Below are 15,307 nucleotides of genomic sequence, written 5' to 3'. Positions count from 1 at the left end.
TTTCTGGGGCTTGTCCTCAGAGCCGCACGTGGGTCGGGGGGCATACTGATGGCTCCCACTCTTCCCGCACCTAGTCTTGGTGCCCCCACCCTCCGCCCATAGTGCTCACCGTGGGACAGCTCTTGATGCCTTTCCTGACCTGCCACACATGGGTCCAATCCGTCAGCAGGTCCGTGCATTCCCCCTCCAGGCTGGATCTCCCATGGGACGGCTTTTCTCCAGCTCACAGCCGCCTCTTGGTCCAGATCACCATTACCTCCCCCTGCTCTCTGCAATAACCCCCACTGTTGTCCTCAGACAATCTGTTCTCAGAGTGAGCTTCATAAAAAGTAAATCGGATCAGGGTCCTCCATTGCATAAAACCCTTCAACTCATTGCATGTGTAATAGCATAAAACCCAAATGTACTGTTGTGGGCCACAAAGCCCTCCAGGAACTTCTCCTGCCTCTACCTCCCCAAACTTCTCCCAGCTCCAGCCCTCGTGTCACCATGTCATGGCGTCTTTCTTGACTCAGGGCTTTTGGACCTGCACTTCCTCCTCCCTAGACCACTCCCTCCTCCCGCCCCCCTACCCCATCACCCAGCATCATGCTCGGCTGTCAACTGCTCAGAGAGCTGTTCCCTGCACACCCTGGCTAGAGAAGGTATTCTCCTTCTGCCTGCCTCTCTGCCTTCATTATTCTCTCTCACCCTTTTTCATTTCCTTTATAGCTTTTATCACAACTTCCAATTATTTTATTTGTTTCTTTTTCTCTTTTTTTTTTTTTTTTTGTTTTTAGACAGAGTCTTGTTCTGTTGCCCACACTGGAGTGCAGTGGCACGATCTTGGCTCATTGCAACCTCCGCCTCCTGGGCTCGAGCGAGTCTCCTGCCTCAGCCTCCCGAGTAGCTGGGATTGCAGGTGTGTGCCACTATGCCTGGCTAATTTTTGTATTTTTAGTAGAGATAGGTTTCACTATGTTGGCCAGCCTGCTCTTGAACTCCTGACCTCAAGTGATCCACCCGCCTTGGCCTCCCAAAGTGCTGGGATTACAGGCACAAGGTGCTGTGCCAGGTCTTAAAAGCAAATTCTTAAGGTGTACCGAAGAAGGACACATCCATCCATTCACTCCTTCTGTAGTTTCTGGAAGAAGGACTTCTCTTTGTTGACCAAACATGGCTAAAATAACTCAATATTAAAATAAACATGAGGCCGGGTGTTGGGGCTCACACCCGTAATCCCAGTACTTTGCGATACTAAGGAGGACTGCTTGAGGCCAGGAGTTCCAGACAGTCTGGGCAACATAGTGAGACCTGGTCTCTACAGAAAATTTAAAAATTAGCCAGGCAGCTTGTAGTCCTAGCTACTCAGGAGACTAAGGCAGCAGGAAGATCAGTTGAGCCCAGGAGTTGGAAGATCATAATCCAGCCACTTCACTCCAGCCCGGGCAACAGAGCGAGACTTTGTCCCTAATAAATAAATAAAAATAAAATAAAATAAACATGAGGCTTGCTCAAAGCCACGAAGCCAATGGGGCTACAAGAGGCTGACGCCCAAATCACAGTGTGAAGTTTCTGTCACAAATTTATAGCTACTACACTTCTGCAGACTCCACTGCAGGTGGTGAAGGGAGAGCACGGCTAGGATTTACAGACTCATCTGATATCAAATTTAGTACAACCAAACATATCTAGGGCTTGTTATTCTTGTGCCATAGAGGACCTTGAAGAAAGACTGAAATGGCTCCTTAGTTTCCATCTGTGCTGTCAGCTCTCATCGTGCAGAAGCACAGGGGCAGTTGGTTTTACCCCAAGCAGAGTAAAATGGTCCAATCCAAAATATAGGCCTGGGTTGCTCAGACTTCTCAGTAAAGCTCTTCCCAAGCAAAAACCAATATCCTTCTGGTCTTTTGGGAATTTGGGGTTGCCTGTTTGCTTGGATTCTGCAATGAGTGTGAGGTTTCTCTTTCTCACAACTTCCCTAAACCCAGGGTAGAGGCTAGAGCAACTCTGTGTTGGATGCTAATTCACCATGTTGGCTTCTGATTAACCCCTTTTTTTTTAGCCCATTTACCTACTGCTATGAAGAAATACCTGAGACTGGGTACTTTATGAAGAAAAAAAGATTTAACGGGCTCACAGTTCCACATGGCTGGGGAGGCCTCACACTCATGGCAGAAGGCAAAGGAGGAGCAAAGGCACATCTTACATGGCAGCAGGCAAAAGAGTTTGCTCAGGGGAACTCTAACTTATAAAACCATCAGATCTCGTGAGACTTATTCACTGTCAGGAGAACAGCATGGGAAAGCCCCACCCCATGATTCAATTACCTCCCACCAGGTCCCTCCCATGACACGTGGGAATTATGGGAACTACAATTCAAGATGAGATTTGAGTGGAGACACAACCAAATCATATCACCCCAGGCCTCTAAGATTTCCAGTTTCTCTGTAGTTCCTGGTGTCAGAGCAGGTACTCACTGTAAGTTCTGCCCTTTGGCCAAACAGCGTTGGTGTTATCATACTTCAATTGTCCCCTACATCCCTTCTGTATCACTCTTTCCCTATGGTATCTAAACCCTGGGTCTCGGGGGTAATGGTGCAGACATCCACCATCTCATCTCACTGCCACCCGAGACACATATGTGGCTTCTGTTCATAAGTCCCTGTTAAATATTTCTTTGTAAGAAACTGGATTTGTCAGTCTCTTTCTTTGGCGTCTCAGCTTCCTCTGACTTTTGCCAGTGGGTTTGCATAGACCTGCTCATCAATAAACATCCAAAGAGCTTCCCTAGAACTCCCTGGCAGTGGTCTCTCAACCACTGAGCAGCAGGATGTGCAGTTCTAACTCCCCAGGCACCTAGCTGCCTGGCCTCAGCCCTGGAGGCAGTGCATCTGGAAGAACTATACCTTGGCGGGATCAGTGGGCGACGCTCAATAAATTCTCGTAGTCGGATGGCTGTCATGATGGATGGGAATCTGAAAAAAATATATAGAGTAAAGGATCATATTGCCAGTTTACACATAGTTCCATGGGTGAGCTATCTAGTACCGCAAAGTCCATCTTGAAAGAAATCGGTAAAAATATTTGACATGGTAGAAGGATGATGCTTATAGGCTATTTAGGGAAGGAAATACAAGATTAGTAAAGGAGCAAAAAGAAATGGCAAACGTAAGGCAAATACATACAGATATGCTTTTCTTTAAAAATCAAAGGTAAAAAAATTAAATAAGTATAAATCAATAAGAAAATAAAAAGCAAAGGTACTGCGCTAACGTTAGCTGGGCATAGTCTCCTGTCTCACCTCATTGTTTTTTTGTTTTTGCTTTGATCACTTGTGCCCCAAGATCCTGTCTCATTTCTTGCAAGCTAAGCACACCATTTCCCAGAGTCCCTCACGACAAGAATCCCGGCCAAGAATGAGAGCCCTTTCATCGGCTGTGCTTGCTTGGGATTTGGAAGGTGGACATGAGGCAGAGGCTGCTGCCTTGATCTTCTCTACTGGCCAGCAAGGTTGTGGAGACATAGCACTTCTTTGCAGCAAAGGTCCAGTGTCTCATCTCCAGCTTTCGGGCAGACAAGAAGCAACTGTTGTGAAGGCAGTGGCGGAAGTCTGTGTCCCAAGGTTCAAATTCCAGCTTCCTGGGTAGCAGAGGCGGTGGTGTTAGGATTAGGTTCTTGAACTGATACTCCTGGAAGCAGCTTCCTGATCGGGACTGACATAGCTTTACCAGTGATGGGTCAGTTTGGTGGAGATGTTCTAGATGCCTCCTGGGGGCCCCACCTAGAGCCTGTTCCTCCAGCCCTTCTGAGGATTTTTTTAAGCACTTCATTTTGTGTGTTAACCCCCTTTCTGTTTCCCACACTGATCCTAGACTAAACATATATTTTGTTTCTAGTCTAAAATTTCTCATCATATATATATATATATATATATATATATTTTTTTTTTTTTTTTTTTTTTCCACAGGGCCTCACTCTGTCACCCAAGCTGGAGTGCAATGGCACAATCTTGGCTCACTGCAGCCTCCACCTCCCGGGTTCAAACAATTCTCCTGCCTCAGCCTCCTGAGTAGCTGGGATTATAGGCACCTGCCACCACACCCAGCTAATTTTTGTATTTTTAGTAGAGATGGGGTTTCACCGTGTTGGCCAGGCTGGTCTCGAACTCCTGACCTCAGGTGATCCACCCACCTCAGCCTCTCAAAGTGCTGGGATTATAGGCATGAGCCACCGTGCCTGGCCCACATCTGATTATTTACTGGAGAATATGGCTCGCCACAAGCAAACTACTACATTTAAATAATCACATAAAGCGGTGAGACCCCACCTCTATGAAAAATACAAAAAAAAAAAAAAGAAAGCCTGTGTGTCGGTGCTTGCCTGTGGTCCCAGCTACTCAGGAGGCTAAGGCAGGAGGATCGCTTGAGCCCAGGAAGCAGAGGTTGCAGTGAACCAAGATCACACCACTGCACTCCAGCCTGGGTGACAGAGTGAGACCCTGTCTTAAAAAAAAAAGAAAAATCACAGGAAAAAGAGTAAACAATGGGAAGGAAAACTGAGTGGCTGGGGGACAAAGGCACACTTTTTACCATTTACCTTAGGAATTTTGCACCCTGCCTATCTATTCTGTATGCATAAAGACAAGTGGGCCTGCGGTTTGCACAAACATAGCTTGTGGTGTAGCAGGAGAACATTGGACTGAGACCTACGTGACCTGCGGCAAGTCATTTCCCCATTCTCCACATTGATTACAATAGCTCTCTGCAGGGTTAAAGGAGGCAGTGATGTGTGCGAGAGTGTTCTGTGTCCTTGAAAACATCTTTGAGAAAGGAGAAATGTGAGTTCCTATTGACAATCATGGATTATGTATCAGGTAACATGTATTAACTCCTATTAGCCTCCTAGCAACCCTACAGAGTTTTATCGCTATTTACTCCCAAGAAATTGAGGTACTGAAGAAGTCAAGTTAACTTGTGTGAGGTTACCAAGGAACCAGGGCTGGAACCCTCTGGCTGCAGAAATATTTATTTCAACTCTTATGCTCTATCAAAACAATCACAAGGCACCCAGACCATCAGCCAACACAAAACTAGGACTATTCCGTAACCAGGAGACAGAAAGGACTGGAAAAAAAAGTGTATGATGTCTCCTCCTCTTCCCTTTCATAGACAACGGCTAACTCATTGCCTGCCGGCTGGCTAGCCACTTTATTACACCTGAGTGTGTTTTTCAAAGCAACTTGAAGATTTTAAACACATTACATTATAATGGAATAGCTGGCTATCCAACAGAGCCTAATCATTTATAATGTACTTTTACTGCTGTGATTTGAAAAAAAAAAAAGAGAGAGAGAGAGAAGGAAGGAAGAAACAATGAAAGAGAAAATCTGAGTAAATACACCTGAGCTCTTGGTTAATTTGATAACCCGAACTCCGAAAGCTTCGTGACTGCAGAGTTTACTTCAGTAGAAGTGATAAGCTGGACAGAAGTGATAGGCCGGACAGAAGTGATGATAGACTGGACAGAAGTGATGAGAGGCTGGACAGAAGTGATGAGAGGCCGGACAGAAGTGATGATAGGCTGGACAGAAGAGATAGGCTGGACAGAAGTGATGAGAGGCTGGACAGAAGTGATGACAGGCTGGACAGAAGTGATGATAGGCTGGACAGAAGTGATGATTGGCTGGACAGAAGTGATAGGCTGGACAGAATAATGCAGGGTATTCAGGGCTCTTGGCGCTCCTAACAAAGACAGCCCCAACTATCCTTTCGAAGACAGAGTGAGTGCTCAGTGCCTAGAAATTCTGAATCAGTCTTGTAAGGGAATAAATTGGTCATGAGTTGCCATGCTTTTCTTGGATATATAGGAGATGTACATATTTATGGGGTGCATGTGCCATTTTTATACAAGCATACAATGAGTAATGATCCAATCAGGGTAATGGGGGTGTCCATCACCTCAATAATTTATCATTTCTTTGTGTTAGGAACATTCTAATTCCACTTTTTAAGTTATTTTGAAATGTAGAACAGGCCGGGTGCGGTGGCTCAGGCCTGTAATCCCAGCACTTTGAGAGGCCGAGGCGGGCAGATCACTTGAAGTGTTCTGAATCCTTGAACTCAGGAGGCAGAGGTTGCAGTGAGCCGAGATGGAGCCACTGCACTCCAGCCTGGGCAACAGAGGAAGACTCCGTCTCAAAAAAAAGAAAAATAAAAAAAGAAAGAAAAAAAAGAAATGTACAATAAATTGTAGACAATAGTCACCTGTTGTGCTACCAAACACTGATCTTTTTTCTTCTAACTGTATTTTTGTTCCATTTACCATTCACCGTTTATTCCCTCCTCCCCACTCCCCTTCCCAGCCCTGCTAACCATCATTCTACCATCATTCTACTCTCCACCTCCACAAGCTCAATTTCTTTTCTTCTACAAGTTCAAATTTTTTCAAACTCCCACATATTAGTGAGAACAGGCAACATTTGTCTTTCTGTGCCTGGCTTATTTTACTTAATATAATGTCCTCCAGTTCCCTTCATGTTGTAAATGACAGGATTTCATGCTTTTCTTTTTGTTTGTTTGTTTTTGTTTTTTGAAACGGAGTCTCAGTCTGTCACCCAGGCTGGAGTGCAGTGGCGTGATCTCAGCTCACAGCAACCTCTGCCTCCCAGGTTCAAGCGATTCTCCTGTCTTAGCCTCCTGAGTAGCTGGGACTACAGGCACCTGCCGTCGTGCCCAGCTAATTTTTGTATTTTTGTAGAGATGGGGTTTCACCATGTCTTGGAACTCCTGACCTCAGGTGATCCTCCCACCTCAGCCTCCCAAAGTGCTGGGATTACAGGCATGAGCCGCTGTGCCCAGCCAACTTCATGCTTTTTTATGGCTGAATAATATTCCATGCATGTATATATATCTCACATTGTCTGTATCCAATTCATCCATTGATAGACACTTGGGTTGATTCCATAGCTTGGCTATTGTGAATAGTGCTGCAGTAAACATAGGAGGGCAGATACCTCTTTGATATAACAATTTCCTTTCTCTTTGATATATACCCAGCAGCAAGATTGCTGGATCATATGGTAGTTCTATTTTTAGTTTTTTGAGGAACTTCCACACTGTTCTCCATAGTAGCATTCATTATTGCCTGGCTTTTGGATAAAAGACATTTTAACTGAGGCGAGATGATATCCCATTGCATTTTTCTGATGATTAGTAACATTGAACTTTTCTTTTTTTTTAGACTCACTCTGTCTCTAGGCTGCAGTGCAGTGGTACAGTGGTGTGATGTTGGCTCACTGCAACCTCTGCCTCCTGGGTTCCAGTAATTCTCCTGCCTCAGCCTCCCTAGTAGCTGGGACTACAGGCATGCATCACCACGCCCAGCTAATTTTTTGTATTTCTAGTAGAGACAAGGTTTCACCATGTTGGCCAGGATGGCCAGATTCACCTTGTGATCTGCCTGCCTTGGTCTCCCAAAGTGCTGGGATTACAGGCATGAGCCACCGCACCCAGCCATGTTGAACATTTTTTTTACACACCTGTTGGCCATTTATGTGTCTTCTTCTGAGAAATGTCTATTCAGATTTTTTGCTGATTTTATTTAATTAATTAATTAATTAATTTTTTGAGATGGAGTTTTGCTCTCATTGCCCAGGCTGGAATTCAATGGCGTGATCTTGGCTCACTGCAGCCTCCGCCTCCTGTGTTCAAGTGATTCTCCTGCCTCAACCTCCCGAGTAGTTGGGATTACAGGCACCCGCCACCACACCCAGCTAATTTTTTGTAGTTTTAGTAGAGGTGGGCTTTCATTATGTTGGCCAGGCTGGTCTTGAACTCTTGACCTCAGGTGATCCACCCACGTCAGTCTCCCAAAGTGCTCGGATTACAAATGTGAGCCACTGCTCCTGGCCCTTTGGCCCATTTTAAAATCAGATTTTCTTTTCCCTATTGAATTGTTTAAGCTCTTTATACATTCTGGTTATTAATCCCTTGTCAGGTGGGTAGTTTGCAAATGTTTTCTCCCATTCTGTGGGTTGTCTCTGGTTGCCATGCCATGCAAATGTTTTTAGAGGAATGCATTAGCAGTGGTGTTTGAGTCCAAGTCAATGCTCCTACGATAATCAGACGACCTTGTTTGGGGGTGGTTACCGATCTTTAGAGAATTTCCTGCACCTTACGTAAGGGATACCAAATCACATTTTTTTTTTTTTTTTGCTGTTAATCATAATCTCTTGGACACATAAGGAAGTGTAGTTTGCGATAAGATATATCAGTACATTTTATTTTAGTCCATCTTAAAAAATGTAGCCACATACCAAATCCAAATGTGATAACTCAAGTATGAACATATGGTAAACTTACCATCATTTTCATAGTCACAGCCAGTACTGTACAACTGTTGTTCTCAGCACCAGGAACAACATAACTTCAGCTCCCTTAAATATGTAATTGTTTAGCTGCCTTAATAAAAGACACTCACTTAGATGTGCCCCAAGTAAAATTCTTCCAAAGCAAACAAAATTGCTATCCGTACCCTTACCCTACCATTCACTCAATTTCACTTATGCCTAGGAAATCTTTGAATGTGTTTATTTACCACGGAAAACATAGCATGCCCAGAGTGAATAATGCCATGAGACAATAGTAGAGCCATCCATGATTCTACACATAAACAACTATTTTCATGTTTTTATAGCATATATATGTGTGTGTGTGTCTATATATATATATACACACATATACATACTTAAATTGTTTTTTTTGAGACCGTCTCACTCTGTCACTTAGGCTGGAATGCAGTGGCACGATCTCAGCTCACTGCAACCTCTACCTCCTGGGTTCAAGCAATTCTCATGCCTCAGCCTCCTGAGTAGCTGGGATTACAGACATGCGCCACCATGCCTGGCTAATTTTTGTATTTTTAATAGAGACGGGATTTCACCATGTTGGCCAGGCTGGTCTCAAACTCCTGATCTCAAGTAATCCACCCACCTCGGCCTCCCTAAGGGCTGGGATTCCAGGTGTGAGCCATCATGCCTGGCCCATACAGAAATAGTTAAACCACAGCAGATATTCTATTTTGTAATTTTTAATTTTCTTTTTTCTTTTCCTTTTTGAGACAGAGTCTGGCTCTGTCACCCAGGCTGGAGGGCAGTGGCGCGAACTTGGCTCACTGCAACCTCCACCTCCCGGGTTCAAGTGATTCTCCTGCCTCAGCCTCCTGAGCAGCTGGGATTACAGGTGTGTACCACCATGCCCGGCTAATTTTTTTGTTTGTTTTTAGTAGAGATGGGGTTTCACCACATTGGCTAGGCTGGTCTCGACCTCCCGGGCTCAAGTGATCCTCCCCCTTCAGCCTCCTGAGTAGCTTGGACTGCAGGTGCATGACACCACACTCGGCTAATTAAATAATTTTTTTTTTTTTTTTGTAGAGATGGGTCTCACTATGTTATCTGTTATCTAGGCTGGTCTTGAACTCCTAGGCCCAACCAATCCTCCCACCTCGGCTTCCCAAAGGGCTGGAATTACAGGCCTGAGCCGCTGTGCCTGGCCCTATTTTATATTCTTTGTTTCTCATTGAACAATATATCATAAAACTTTTTCCACATTGCTAGACTACTTTTTTTTTTTTTTTTTTTTTTTTTTCCCAAGATGGAATCTCGCTCTGTCGCCTAGGCTGGAGTGCAAGGCACAATCTTGGCTCACTACAACCTCTGCCTCCTGGGTTCAAACGATTCTCCTGCCTCAGCCTCCTGAGTAGCTGGGATTACAGGCGCACGCTACCATGCTTGGCTAATTTTTGTATTTTTAGTAGAGACAGGCTTTCACCATGTTGGTCAGGCTGGTCTCGAACTCCTGACTTCGTGATCCATCCGCCTTGGCCCCCCAGAGTATTGGGATTACAGGCGTGAGCACCCTGCGCCCGGCTGAGTATTCTTAATTTTAATATTTCACATTCCTTTGTGTAGTTTAGTAAGGGCCATCCACCACTCTATTTAACATAAGACTCCACTCCACCCCACTTCTGAACTCCTTTTCCCTGCCTTTGCTTTTTCTCCAAAACACTTTTCCCCATTTGCCATACTGTACGTTTACTTATGTATCTTATTTATATTTGTTTTACCCTGCCCTCATTAGAAAGTAATCTCCATGGTGGTTGCAGTAGCTCATGCCTGTCATCTCAGCACATGGGAGGCCAAAGTGGGTGGATCGCTTAAGATCAGGAGTTTGAGACCAGCCTGGGCAACATGGCAAAACCCCATCTGTCCAAAGAATACAAGAATTATCTGGGCAGGTGGCATGTGTCTGTAGTCCCAGTTACTTGGGAGGCTGAGATGGGAGGATTGCTTGAGCCTGGGAGGTGGAGGTTGCAGTGAGCTGAAAAGACGCCACTGCACTCCAGCCTGGGTGACAGAATGAGACCCTGTCTCAAAAAAAAAAAAAAAAAAAAAGGAAAAGAAAAGAAGAAAGGGCAGGGTTGTCTATTTTGTCTACTGCTATAGCAGTCAGGTCAAAGATAATAATTAGCACATGGTAGACATCTGACAAATATTCATTGAATAACTGAGTGAGTTATAATTTATTTAACCCAATACCCTAATTTTGGACATTTTGGTCATGCTGAACATCTCTATGAATATGTTTCATTCTACTGAATTTATTTCTTAAGGTACATTGCTAAGAATGAGTCAAGGCTTGCGCAGCTTCATGGCTACTAGGAGGATTCAGCCACCTCCATTAACTAATGTTGGCCCCCAGACCACTGAGGTTAGACTCTCTGCGCACAGAAATTAAAATTTAACAATACAACTTTTTATCACATTGGTGTTCAGAAGGTGAACCAAGATAAATGAATTAAAAATGCACATTGCAACAAACTTCCTCAAAGTTAGTGTTCAACATGCTGACTTCAGGAACAAATCTGTAAGATTTGTCAACTTTCTCAGTACGTTTTTGGCATTATATAATATGGATTAAATCAAATTTCTACAACATACAATAATAGTAAAGAACCTAATAAAATTCACCCATCTGTGGTAAAATTTATTAGCAAACTGTAAGGAACCTTCTCAATCTGATAGCGAACATCTACAGAAACCTACAGCTAGCGTCATACATAATGGTTAAGGACTTAGTGCTCTCTTCCTAAAATCAGTAGCAAAACAAGAATGTTTACTCTCATTGCTCATATTAAACATAGTGCCGCAAGTCCTAGCCAGCACAATAAGAAGAAAAGGAAATAAAAGGTATACAGATGTCCTTAGCTGCAAATGACATAACTGTCCACTTAGAAAATCTCAAGAAATCTACAAATAAATTCCTAAAACCAACAGCTATGCTTAGCAAGATCGTAGGATTCAAGATTAACATGTAAAAAAATCATATTTCTAGATAGAAATTAAAAATTGGAACAAAAATGTAAAACACAACTATTTGCAATTGCTTAAAAATGAAACGTGAAAAACGAAAAACACATATACAGGATTTGTATGCCGAAAACTACAAAATGCTGATGAAAGAAACCAGAGAGACCTGAGAGGTAGACTACATTCATGGACTGGAAGACAACATAATAAAGATAACAATTCACTGTACAATGATCTGCTTTATCTTAACAAAATCCCAGCAGGATTTTTTGTAGATATACACAAACTTATTCTAAAATTTATTTGGGGCTGGGCGTGGTGGCTCATGCCTGTAATCCCAGCACTTTGGAAGGCTGAGGCAGGCCTTCCAAAGTGCGGAGGTCAGGAGTTTGAGACCAGCCTGGTCAACATGGTGAAACCTGTTTCAACTAAAAATATACATACACAGATAAGCCGGGTATGGTGGTGCGCGCCGGTAGTCCCAGCTACTCTGGAGGCTAAGGCAGGAGAATCATTTGAACCAGGAGGTGGAGGCTTCAGTGAGCCAAAATTATGTTACTGCACTCCAGCCTGGGCAACAGAATGAGACTCCACCTCAAAAAAAAAAAAAAAAAAAAAAAAAAAAAAATCAAAGTTTGGGTACTCCCGGTACAATGTCAGGTGAAACCAGTCACAATTATTTAGCAAATTTAATCAACTTACGGGCCCCCATGAAAGACAACTAGCAAGTTATGAATTAATCTGTCCAGAGAAGGGACGGAGGAGGAGGAAGGATATTAGAGTCAGGGTCCCAAGACTCTGATGTTATACATCTAGTAAGATTTGGAAAATTCAGTGAGTCAATGGAAACCTGTGGAATAGTCAGAAAATGGCATTTGAACTGGTGAGTAAATTGTATCAGTTGATTTTCTGGATGCATTTATTTTATAATGCCCCTTTTCCTTGTAAGTGTTGCATCTGTGCTCATGAAATGCAAACTATCACAAGAACAGAAAACCAAACACCGCATGTTCTCACTCATAGGTGGGAACTGAACAATGAGATTACTTGGACTCGGGAAGGGGAACATCACACATCGGGGCCTATCATGGGGAGGGGGTAGGGGGGAGGGATTGCACTGGGAGTTATACCTGATGTAAATGACGAGTTGATGGGTGCTGACGAGTTGATGGGTGCAGCACACCAACATGGCACAAGTATACATATGTAACAAACCTGCACATTATGCACATGTACCCTAGAACTTAAAGTATAATAATAAGAAAAAGAAATTAGAGGAAGTTCAGCCTCTGGGGAAAGCCGCGCCCTAGTGACCTGAGGGTGTAGAGAAGGCATAGGTGGGGAAGTGCTTTAGGACTGACATGACTCACCCTGCTAAGAGCATGACGACCGTTCTAACTGCCTTTGAGCATGCGTGCTGAGAGGCTGTTTAGAAGAGAGCTCACAGCAACTGAGTTACTTTTTCAGTCCCCTATTGCTTCTGTTTTTTCAGTCCCCTATTGCTTCTGTGTTTTCAGGCAGCCGGTTTTCCCAGTTTAGGAAGGCTGGTTCCCCTCTCCCCTGATTCTCACCAGTTCTGTAGTGAATTCTGCTGCCTGAATACTCACTCTTTCTCCTTCTCTAGCCTAAATTAAACCCACTCTTCAGGGCTTTGTTCAGGTCCTACGTAAGTTCTCTACGAGGCCTCTCTTCTGAGTTTCAAATGGCCCATTTCCCTCCTCTGAATTCCCAGAGCCCCTGGTAAATTCTCCTATGCATTTTGGTTCTGAGTCTTCTCCTTTTTGGTTTATTGGTTTCTGAATTAATTTATTCTATTATTTAAGAAAAATTAGTGACAACTCTCTGCCAGGCTTTGGATAAGGCTCCAGAAATTCTTCAAACAACAAGACATCTGGGTTTGTTGTTGTTGTTGTTCGTTTTCTTAAATAGAGACAGGGCCTTGCTATGTTGCCCAGACTGGTCTCAAACTCCTGGGCTCAAGTGATTCTCCCTCCTCGGCCTCCCAAAATGTAGGGATTATAGGTGTGAGCCACCATGCTTGGCCAAGACGTCCATTTTATACAGCACTTTGTCTCTTCAGGTAGAACATGAGCTCCTAGATGCTGGGGACCACTGTGTTTTGGTGGCCACGATCTTCGCTCTTTGTCCTTCTCCTGTCTCATTCTCTTGCCAAGTGTTCGCTCTCCAAGGAGTGCTTGATGCATACTTCAGAATGAGTGAATGAGTGAAAGAGTCTATCGATCAGCTAACTCAGTGACCTGTTCATCTAGTGAACAGTTTTTAAAACCTAGGTATTCTTGTATCCCAGAGAACCAGATATCTTATTAAATATAGGTGTACCTGTTTCTGAGAAAAAAAAAAAAGACAACGTTGAGTTAAAACTATGACAAGAATTCAAAGTTGAGAGGGATGAGTATTCACTTTCTAAAAGAAATTTTTGCTTTACCAAAAGGCTTGCCATAAAGTTTCTTTATGTTGCGAGTTCCTGTCTCTAAAATATTTGAAATGCAGTCAACCATGTAGTAATGCAGCCACTAAGTGAGGCGAGAGAGGTACAGGCAGTACCAACCACACCGCTCTTACCTGTCTCGGCTGCCCTGGGCAGAGACCACCTTGTTCTTAAAAGTACTCTGAGGACAGTGATGATTACAGCTGCCTCCTGCTGCTGGATCAACTGCAGAGAGGCAGTGGCAGGGCCTGATTCCTCTACATCATTCAAAGGGTATTGTGATGCACGATGGCTTACAAGGTTTGCCAGGAAGTGCTTTTCAGGTCTTAGGCTTACAAAAAGTAGAGATCCTTTGGTCTCCAGAGACAGCCCAGCTGCACATGAAAGAAAGGGCAGGCCGGGCGCAGTGGCTCAAGCCTGTAATCCCAGCACTTTGGGAGGCCGAGACGGGCGGATCACGAGGTCAGGAGATCGAGACCATCCTGGCTAACACGGTGAAACCCCGTCTCTACTAAAAAATACAAAAAAAAACTAGCCGGGCGAGGTGGCGGCGCCTGTAGTCCCAGCTACTCGGGAGGCTGAGGCAGGAGAATGGCGTGAACCCGGGAGGCGGAGCTTGCAGTGAGCTGAGATCCGGCCACAGCACTCCAGCCCGGGCGACAGAGCGAGACTCCGCTCGGAAGGAAGGAAGGAAGGAAGGAAGGAAGGGGAAAGAGCAAAAATTAGTGTGAAAAGGAAAATCATGTAGGCGAATAATCCAGGCTATCTAATCACTAGAGCTTTCTTTTCTGTAAAGATGGTCCCAAGGACAACGTAAGGTGAAAATCTGGGTGGTGCCACACTGAGGAGTCCTGCCCTTTGCAAGCTAGAATTGAGGAAGTATGGTTTGGCACGAGGAGCAGATGAGGCCAGCTCTGCCTTGTCTAAGGCTAGATCAGGCTCCAACCTGCTTCTTTGCAGGTATCAAAGGAGAATTTTAATTATTTTAAAATATGGTTCAAACCAATCCATGAAGTGTCACAATAGCACTATTATATAGAAGCAAGCCATAACCCGAGAAAAAGAAGTGGCAAAAATATTTATTCAGACCAACCTGTCAAAACCAAACCAAAACACTGGCATTGTCTCTTTTTTTTTTTTTTTTTTTTGTGATAGAGTCCTGCTCTGTTGCCAGGCTGGAGTACAGTGCCACGATCTCCGCTCACTGCAACCTCTGCCTCCCAGATTCAAGCCATTCCCCTGCCTCAGCCTCCTGAGTAGCTGGGACTACAGGCGCCCGCCACCACACCTTGCTAATTTTTTGTATTTTTTAGTAGAGATGGGGTTTCACCATGTTAGCCAGGATGGTCTTGATCTCCTGACCTCGTGATCCTCCCGCCTCGACCTCCCAAAGTGCTGGGATTACAGGCATAAGCCACCGCGCCTAGCCAACAGTGGCATTATCTACAGTAGGTTGTCCTGGAAACAGGGACACTTCTCAGTTAAATACAGTCTGCAAGTTAGAATGTAAA

The 15,307-nt window shown here is 44.2% G+C and overlaps 1 protein-coding gene across 3 annotated transcripts in view; it reads right to left on the bottom strand.

Moving 5' to 3' along the window:
- The window catches only part of C8H1orf100 (chromosome 8 C1orf100 homolog), a 40,345-nt gene extending 26,322 nt beyond the window's left edge, over nt 1-14,023 (bottom strand). For all 3 annotated transcript variants that reach the window (XM_010353272.2, XM_010353275.2, XM_010353274.1), the window contains exons 1-2: nt 13,931-14,023; nt 2,889-2,957 (exon numbers count right to left, since the gene is read on the bottom strand). In XM_010353272.2, the coding sequence (XP_010351574.1) occupies nt 2,889-2,944 (56 nt within the window). In that variant the 5' untranslated portion in view covers nt 2,945-2,957; nt 13,931-14,023. The remainder of the gene's footprint in view (nt 1-2,888; nt 2,958-13,930) is intronic.
- Between the last annotated feature and the right edge of the window lie 1,284 nt (nt 14,024-15,307).

Source organism: Rhinopithecus roxellana, chromosome 8, assembly GCF_007565055.1.
Source record: "Rhinopithecus roxellana isolate Shanxi Qingling chromosome 8, ASM756505v1, whole genome shotgun sequence".
Taxonomy (NCBI): Eukaryota; Metazoa; Chordata; class Mammalia; order Primates; family Cercopithecidae; genus Rhinopithecus; species Rhinopithecus roxellana.
Note: the sequence above shows the minus strand (reverse complement) of the source record. Positions and strands in the feature narration are given on the sequence as shown.